The following is a 9,207-nucleotide window of genomic DNA, read 5'->3' as shown; positions in this document are numbered from 1 at the left end:
GTCAGCCTTCAGCGGGCCCTCGCTCTCCCCAGCACTGGCTGTGGAGCAGGGGAGCACAGGGGTCACGGTCAGTGGTCAGGGGTCAGAGATCTTTACTATCTCACCACAAGTAGCCTCTTGTTTCTACCACCCAGAGAAACTCACCACAAGCAGAGTGGGACCCTGATCTCCCACTTCCGCACAGAGTCTACATGCTGTTTTCAACCATTAGACCAAGATGAAATCATATCAGTCTCAGTCTCCGCTACCTTCCCTGCCCAGCTCGTAACGTACACGTGTTGTTGTTGACTTCATCCGCTGTGGGGCCGGTCTCTGCGCTCTGGCCCTCCCCCTCCACAATCCTCAGCTCGTCCTGGGGCGGGGCGGCCCGACACACAGCCACGGGGCTCGACTCCTGGAACTGCACCCCAGCACAAGCCCCCCAGTCAGTGGTGAGAGGTCACTCGCTACACGCTCGTCCTGTCCGGCCGGCGGGGCGGGCGGGGCACCTACCTGCTGGAACTGCTGGTCCTCGAAGGAGATCTTGGCCGTGCCGGACTGCCGGACGCCGGAGCCGTAATCAGGAGCTTCCTCGTCCGCTGGAGGGAAACACAGAGCACCTTCACTTCACTTCTTCTAGCAGTCACACAAAGCCTGTCCTCCAGGCACACCACCCCCACCTGCCTCCTACCACCTGCCTCCTACCACCCCCACCTGCCTTCTACCACCCTCACCTGCCTTCTACCACCCCCCACCTGCCTTCTACCACCCCCCATCTGCCTCCTACCACCCCCACCTGCCTTCTACCACCCTCACCTGCCTTCTACCACCCCCCACCTGCCTTCTACCACCCTCACCTGCCTTCTACCACCCTCACCTGCCTTCTACCACCCCCCACCTGCCTCCTACCACCCCCACCTGCCTTCTACCACCCCCCACCTGCCTTCTACCACCCTCACCTGCCTTCTACCACCCCCCACCTGCCTCCTACCACCTGCCTCCTACCACCCCCCACCTGCCTTCTACCACCCTCACCTGCCTTCTACCACCCCCACCTGCTTTCTACCACCCTCACCTGTCTTCTACCACCCTCACCTGCCTTCCACCACCCTTCATCCCCCTCCCCTGGCGTCTGCAGGTCCAGGTCTTACCTGAGATGGCCTGGACTGCCACCCTGAGGAAGCCCTTCACCTCCCCCTTCTCACTGACAACAGCCACGCGGTGCACCAGGGGCACGGGGTACAGCAGGTTACTGAGGTACACAAAGGATCTGGAGGGAGGGGGGAGGGGAGGGAGAAGGAGTGAGGAGGAGAGGAGTGGGAAGGAATGGAGAGGGGGGAGGTTTGGTGGGTGGGAGGGAGAGAGAGAAAGAGAGACAGTGGGAAAGAGAGGGAGAAAGGAAGAAATATTAAGAGAGAGAATCAAAGCTAGGAACATTGTACAGTGAGGTTGTAACCCAGCACAGGACAAACACAACATCAAGCTGCAAAGCAACCAAAGAGAAGCTGGACCTGTTCTCACACCAGCTGCCCTGACCTCTGACCTCTGGGGGGATAGGTCCTGATGAGGATGATTTACTGGGACGCATACAGGCTGTTTACTACAGGAAGAGTGTTGGTGAGGCTGGTGAGGCTACGGAGCTGGTGTTGGTGGAGAAACTCTCTCTTCTGTGTGTGTGTCCTGTAGTTTATGGGATTGCAGATCTTCTATTGAAACAAGCTGGGATGTAGCTAGCGTCTGTAGCTAGCGTCTGTAGCTAGCGTCTGTAGCTAGCGTCTGTAGCTAGCGTCTGTAGCTAGCGTCTGTAGCTAGCGTCTGTAGCTAGCGTCTGTAGCTAGCGTCTGTAGCTAGCGTCTGTAGCTAGCGTCTGTAGCTAGCGTCTGAAACAGGACAGGAGAGTTCTAGAAGGAGGCTGTAATGGGGTGAGGAATAATTCAGTATACATGTAGAAATTTGTCAGGTTTTGAATCTCAACAGGAGTAGATTAGATTAATTAATGGCTGATTCTGTACAGGGGGGGACAACATGTTAACAAGGACTGACAGTACGGTGACGTTTTTGTTTAGCTAACACCTACATGCTGACTTCATACTAAACCACTGTTCTCTGTTGCAGTCTGAAACTATATTTCCCAGAAGCCTCATTAGACATGTAAGGGTCAGGGGGTGGTAGGAGAGGGAGGCGGACAACAAGACTGGTGAGGTGCAAAGAAGACATGCTCAAGACAAAAAGGTGAACAACATGTGTTTTCAGCTTCTTGACTCAAAGGAATCAAAAGCAAATCAAAGATAAATAATTACATGGTACAGGGCTGAGCTTGTTAACACAACCAAAAGCTTCAAGTATCTTACACCAAAAACTAAAAAGCACACACAAGATGAAGACAGAAACCATATGAGCCCATAAAGCCCTCTGCTGATCAGAGTGATGTTTTGTGGATAAGACAGCACTCATTTAATCAGAAAATCCAAGTAAAATTTGATTTAAAAAAAAGGATAAAAAATAAACAACAAAAATGACTTGTGCTCTGGCATGCCTAGTAGAAACCAGCTCTTTCATCTTGAGATAACAAGTCGTCTGAATCACCTTGCGGTGCTTCTCTCCTTCAGAGAACACTGATGTCGTGGCAGAGAAATAACGCCACCAGGAGGTTCAAATAAACCAAGTATCGGAGATACATGTGAGACAGCCCGTACTTCAGCAGATGGTGTCCTTGAATGGGAGCTTCTATGTAGCATTTAGATGTACAAAACAAACACCTCAAGCAGGTGTTGAGGCACAACGTTGCTTGGATTAGGATTGAAACAGCTGGAATGAGTTGATTGATCACAGGCTGGCTGACGAGGTCATGTGAGCAGGGGGTGGGGAAACAGCTGTCTGGTCACTGTCCAGGAAGGGACTTTATCTCTGGTCTGGATTTCAGCCCAGCCCATCAGGTGACTGTGTAGTTCAAGGTATGTGCTCACAAGAATAGTCAATCACTTTATTCAGAGGGACCCTAATGATCGCCTGGAGATGTTTAACAACTATTACCATCAGCAAGGTGTAAACTGTCCTCTGGTGGTAAAGATAGTGTTAGGGTCAGTGGAGGGAGAGGAGTTAATGATAGTTCTACAGGTTCTCTATGTTAGGCCTCTCAAAATAGTGTTACTGACCTGTCTTGTTTTGTGAGATACGGCATCAAAATGATAAGAGACAAGCGGAACAAGCGACTAAATGTGAAACAGGTCTTCCTTTAATGTTTGGTCACAGGTCAATGTCAGATATCGAACCCTAAACATTTCAGTCGGACAGCTGTGTGTGGGGAGGGGATCTCATGAGGTGTTAATGATTACAAGGTTTTATGGGGGTTTATTTCTTAAAGCTTCAGGGAAAAGCGTGCTCATTAAAAGCCTGGAGCGGTGTGGATGAGAGCAGACTGGGTCACCAGGCCAGGTGAGAGGCAGGGAGGGGCTCTGGACAGATGACAGGCAGCTGAAAGAGAGACTGGGGATGCTGGTTTTAGATCTAGATCCAGCAGGCCGTCATCATGCCCCCTGTCACGTGTTGTCACGTGGAGCCTGAGGTGAGGACCCCTGCCTGCACAGCCTCCCAACCCTGGACACCATGGTGACAAAACCATCCAGGAAACTCCCAGTTCTTGCAAGCACACACACACACATCCCAGTTGTCAGCTGCATGTTCACAGAGAGTGTGTGTCCTGTATGAGAGTGTGATTGTCAGCGTGTGTGTGTGTTCAGAGAGGCAGATCCTGGGTCTCAGAGTGAAAGAGCTCGTTTCCTGCCCAGCCCACTTGTGAAGCCTCACCAACCTTCCCACTACACTGAATATGGGGGAGCGGTCGTAAAAAGGGTCCTGGCCTTCACTGGCGCCTTGGCAGACCCCTCTCTCCTCCTCCTCCTCCTCCTCCTCCTCTCCCCCCAGCTCCGAGCACGAGTCGTCCACAAAGATATCATCGTCCAGGTCCTCCAACTCTGCCAGCTCCTCCTCCTCCTCTCCCCCTCGCCGTGAGTCAGCAAGCTCGGTCATTTCGGAGGTGGAGAGGGTGGGGGAGGGGGTGGGGTCGCTCATGCGCTCGCTCATGCACGTGTTGAAAATGGGGTTGCTGGGGCAACCAGAGACATGGGAACCAGGTTAGTACAGCAGAGAGAGACACACACCGCAAAGGCCCGCCCCCCAGGGGTCTAGCCCCGCCCCCCAGGTCAACATGCCGGGGCAGGGCTCAAGCCCCGCCCCCCAGGTCAACATGCTGGGGCAGGGGTCTAGCCCCGCCCCCACGTCAACATGCTGGGGCAGGGGTCTAGTCAGAGAGGGTGCGTTGGGTTTAGATGACTCTCCTTCCCCACACATCTGCGTAACTACAGGATGACAGGTATGCAGGGGGGAGTCTGCATAGGCATACTTCATACCCCTACAGGGTTTCCCATGGTAACAGGCAGTGATAGATGGTGTGGGGGGGGGGGCTTGGTAGGGTTAAAGTATGCCCACCCCTTCCTGCTAGACAGCAGATGTGTTTAGCTCTGGTTGGGTTGATCCTGCAACCCTCAGTTCTGATCAGAACATTATCAAGGAACCACAATAAAAAATCACATTAATCTGAAACTGTACAGTCATTCTGCCTCCACCCTAAACCCTTCAACAACAGACGCTAAACAGTATTCAGTCACTACATTACCCAGAATGCTTGTGTACTGGTATCAAAACCATGCATCAAGATCCTACAGGAGAATCGTGGTGGACTCTCCCTGATGTTGAAACTTTTTGATCCAGACAGTTTGTCTGACCGACCATGAGCATGCCTTTTCACTTTGCCCTGACCTGGACCATGCGGTTGTGTTCACCCTAACCAGAACCATGCGGTTGTGTTCACCCTAACCAGAACCATGCGGTTGTGTTCACCCTAACCAGAACTATGCAATTGTGTTCACCAGAACCAGAACCATGCGGTTGTGTTCACCCTAACCAGAACCATGCGGTTGTGTTCACCCTAACCAGAACTATGCAATTGTGTTCACCAGAACCAGAACCATGCGGTTGTGTTCACCCTAATCAGGACCATGCTGTGCCTCTGTGGTCTGTTTACCTGCCAACCAGCCGGAACCAGGGGAAGCGGTCATAGAAGGGGTCTCCTCCAGTCATCACGTTCTCACAGTCCTCGATGGTGGAGCTGGGCATGTCTGCAGCCCGGTCGTACATGTCCCTCATCAGATCCAGCCTCTGCCTGTAGGGGGCAGCAACACAAACATGTGCCAAAAATACTAGGATGTCCAAACTAACACATGTCCCACTACTAAAAGTACAAGGTAATGGGTAAAAGTATGGGATTTCCTACAGCAGAACTTCCTGTCTGTCTGTGGTTCTAGAACCACCCTGACCTTCTCCAGGTGCAGTAAAACCACCCTGACCTTCTCCAGGTGCAGTAAAACCACCCTGACCTTCTCCAGGTGCAGTCAAATCACCCTGACCTTCTCCAGGTGCAGTAGGACATACCTCAGCTTCCCCAGGGTCCAGTAGTGTGTGGCTCCATTCTTTTGGTCCTGTACCTCCACAGCCACCACAGTGCGAGGGAAGGGGCTGTGCTCCCTGTCCTTAGACGCCTCCGAGGGAAGCAGGTCGGGGGGCAGGGGGAGTACAGGGTGTCCGTCAGCAGCACAAACTGGAACTGGACCTGAGAGAGAGACAGAGAGAGACAGAGAGAGAGACAGAGAGACAGAGAGAGAGAGAGAGTGAGAGAGAGAGTGAGAGAGAGAGAGAGAGAGAAAGAGAGTGAGAGAGACAGAGAGAGACAGAGAGAGACAGAGAGAGAGAGAGAGAGAGAGAGAGAGAGACAGAGAGAGACAGAGAGAGAGAGAGTGAGAGAGAGAGAGAGAGAGAGAGAGAGAGAGAGAGAGAGAGAGAGAGAGAGAGAGAGAGAGAGAGAGAGAGAGAGAGAGAGAGATATTGTAAGATGCAAGGGATATTGTAAGATGCAGATATTTTACATCGATAGTTTACATCAATAGACAGATTGATTTTTGTTTATCCAGGAGATTAAAGTAGTGGTGATATTCTGGAACCTTCTTCTTGAGCTCCACACTGATGGCATTGGCCTCCTTCAGGAAGATGGCGTTTCCCCATAGCAGGTCTCTCAGGGAGGTGAACTGGTAGCAGCGCCACTTACGGAAGCCCCACAGGGCCATCTCCCTCTCCCTCTCAGACCACGGCACTGGGGGGCAACACAGGTCAGAGAAGTGTTTTGGTTTGTGAGAAGTCTCAAAACAACTCTACTGATGCACAATCAAGGTGTTTAGGGATGTTCGCTCTAGTACTACTACTATCTACCCACGTAGATACCGGTGTGTTTCCTGGTGGAATGACTGTGCAGTCCAATAAACCTTTTTGCACATTGCCCATGGACTTTATAACTGATACTGTTGGAATGACAGACTGTGTGAATGGCACAGAGAACAGTAGTGACTGTTGACATCATCTATGGACCAGATGTTGTGGGGACCAAGCAGAAGGAGGTCCTGGTGTGTTGACTGTTAGCTGAGCCGTCAGGACTCACCTTCCTCCTCAGGCTCCTCCTCTTCCTCCGCAGCGTCAGGGTTACAGCGGTCCACCTGCTTCTGAAGAGCTTCCAGCTTGCTCTCATAATCCTGTGGGATTACGGATCACAAAGTCATGATCTGGCCTAACCCTAATCCTACAGTACTATTGTTGTAGGATGTGAACCTGGTCAGGTACCAGGTATGATACAGTTCCTAATCAGGGTTAGGGTCAAGGCTAGGGTTAGGGGTCAGGGCTAGGGGTCAGGGATAGGGGTCAGGGTTAGGGGTCAGGGCTAGGGTTAGGGGTAAGGGCTAGGGTTAGGGTCAGGGCTAAGGGTCAGGGCTAGGGGTCAGGGTTAGGGGTCAGGGCTAGGGGTCAGGTCTAGGATTAGGGGTCAGGGCTAGGGTTAGGGGTCAGGGCTAGGGGTCAGGGCTAGGGTTAGGGGTCAGTCTCACCAGCCTCTGCTGCTCCAGCAGGTTGGTGGCCTCCTCTCTCTCCCTGCGGTACTGATCCTCCAGCTCCTGCAGCCTGCCGACACAACCACAGATGGAACCATGGAACCACAGAGAGAACCACAGATAGAACCATGGAACCATAGATGGAACCACAGAGAGAACCACATATGGAACCACAGATAGGACCGTGTAACCACATATGGAATCACAGATAGAACCATGGAACCACAGATGGAACCACAGATAGAACAACAGATGGAACCATGGAACCACAGATGGAACCATAGATGGAACCATGGAATCTCCTATATTTTCCTTTCCTCTCTCCTCTCTCTCTACACATATCCTCTCCTCTTTACATGCACCTCCATCTGGTCTCCTCTCTCCCCCCCCTCCTCCTCCGCCCCCCCCCCTCCTCTTCCTCCTCCTTCCATACCTCTGGTCCATCTCCTGTTTCATGTCGATGCCCTGCTTGTCCAGCAGCTCTCTCTGGGCGAAGGCCCAGTCCACGGCCTCCGCGGGGGTCTCTGCGCAGGGGGTCTTCTCCCGCTCCTGCCGCGCCTGCTCTGGGTGGTTGAAGCGGAACACGTGGCTCTTCCCCAGGATGATGCGGTTCCCTGGAGAAGGAGGGAAGGATCAGAGGTTAGGTAGCAGAGGGTTAGGGTTAGAGGGAGGGAGAGAGGGAGGGAGGGAGAGGGGGGGGGGGAGAAGGGGAGGGAGGGAGGGAGGGAGGGAGGGGGAGAGGGAGGGAGGGAGAGGGAGAGGGAGAGGGAGAGGGAGAGGGAGAGGGAGAGGGAGAGGGAGAGGGAGAAAGAGAGAGAGAGAGGGAGGGAGGAGAGAGAGAGAGAGAGAGAGAGAGAGAGAGAGAGAGAGAGAGAGAGAGAGGGAGGGAGGGAGGGAGGGAGGGAGGGGGAGGGGAAGAGGGAGGGAGGGAGGGAGGGAGGGAGGGAGGGAGGGAGGGAGGGAGGGAGGGAGGGAGGGAGGGAGGGAGGGAGGGAGGGAGGGAGGGAAGGGGAGAGGGAGAGAGGGAGAGGGGGAGAGGGGGAGAGGGAGAGAAGGGGGAGAATGGGAGAGGGGGAGAGGGAGGGAGACTCACCAGATTTCAGGATGGTGGGCTCCGAGACTCTCTTCCCGTTGACGTAGGTCTCGGCCCCGTCACACGGCTGCAGCACCACCGCTGGGGAGGGACACCATGCTGGGAGCTACAGTCTCCATAGCAACATCCTGGTAACGCTTATACTACGATGTATAGGCATAATGTGCTATAATGTGCTATGCTATGTTATGCTATGTTATACTATACCAAAGCATGTAGCTCACCTTCCCCCATGGGGCCAGTGGTACTGGTGAAGGTGCAGTGCTCATCCTTGATAAAATGGCCACTGAGTACAATATCCTGTCGACTGTTGGCATCCACACGGCCCACCCTGCAAGACGTGCAGGAGGGAGGGAGGAGGGAGAGGAGGGAGGAGGAGGGAGGGGGATGGAGGAGGAAGCAGAAGACAGAAGGCCTGAATATAAGTTCTTCTAATCATTAATAAATTACAAATTTAAAAGTTCTTCAAACTAATAACTGGGACAGTAAATAAATAACGATCCGATCCTCTCTCCTCTACCTGGTAATCCCATCTTTGATGTAGTAGAGGAGGCATTCAGACATCAGTGGATCTTCATTCAGGTTCACCAGGTGTGGAGTCTGGAACACACAGAGAACGATGTTACATCATGTTCTGTATGACAGACACAGCCCATGCATAGATCAAACCAATAGAGCCACGCAGAGATTCACTCAGTGGAAGTCAGAAATAGACCCTGAAGATATAGAGAATCCCTAACCCTAACCCTAACCCTAACCAGGTGTCTTGTAATTGTCCTGTGTGTTTACTGAGGCTGTAATGTCTCTCCTCATCATCCAGCTCTCTAATGTCCTCCAGCAAACAGAGGAACAGGAAACAGCTCTCTACTGCCCTCCAGCAAACAGAGGAACAGGAAACAGCTCTCTACTGCCCTCCAGCAAACAGAGGACCAGGAAACAGCTCTCTACTGCCCTCCAGCAAACAGTGGAACAGGAAACAGCTCTCTACTGCCCTCCAGCAAACAGAGGAACAGGAAACAGCTCTCTACTGCCCTCCAGCAAACAGAGGAACAGGAAACAGCTCTCTACTGTCCTCCAGCAAACAGAGGAACAGGAAACAGCTCTCTACTGCCCTCCAGCAAACAGAGGAACAGGAAACAGCTCTCT

The 9,207-nt window shown here is 52.9% G+C and overlaps 1 protein-coding gene across 1 annotated transcript in view; it reads right to left on the bottom strand.

Annotated features, from left to right (window-relative positions):
* kif1aa (kinesin family member 1Aa) overlaps nt 1-9,207 on the bottom strand; it is a 46,190-nt gene that overhangs the window by 15,178 nt on the left and 21,805 nt on the right. The window contains 14 exon segments of the mRNA XM_084676321.1: nt 1-38; nt 274-400; nt 493-578; nt 1,131-1,249; nt 5,063-5,200; nt 5,470-5,608; nt 5,611-5,647; nt 6,036-6,184; nt 6,527-6,617; nt 6,966-7,038; nt 7,402-7,582; nt 8,062-8,142; nt 8,286-8,392; nt 8,582-8,661. The exon segment at nt 1-38 is cut by the window's left edge and continues 119 nt beyond it. Coding sequence (XP_084532447.1) covers nt 1-38; nt 274-400; nt 493-578; nt 1,131-1,249; nt 5,063-5,200; nt 5,470-5,608; nt 5,611-5,647; nt 6,036-6,184; nt 6,527-6,617; nt 6,966-7,038; nt 7,402-7,582; nt 8,062-8,142; nt 8,286-8,392; nt 8,582-8,661 — 1,446 coding nt within the window.

The sequence above is a fragment of the Hypomesus nipponensis genome, chromosome 16 (genome assembly GCF_054491055.1).
Source record: "Hypomesus nipponensis isolate SF chromosome 16, ASM5449105v1, whole genome shotgun sequence".
NCBI lineage: Eukaryota > Metazoa > Chordata > Actinopteri > Osmeriformes > Osmeridae > Hypomesus > Hypomesus nipponensis.
Note: the sequence above shows the minus strand (reverse complement) of the source record. Positions and strands in the feature narration are given on the sequence as shown.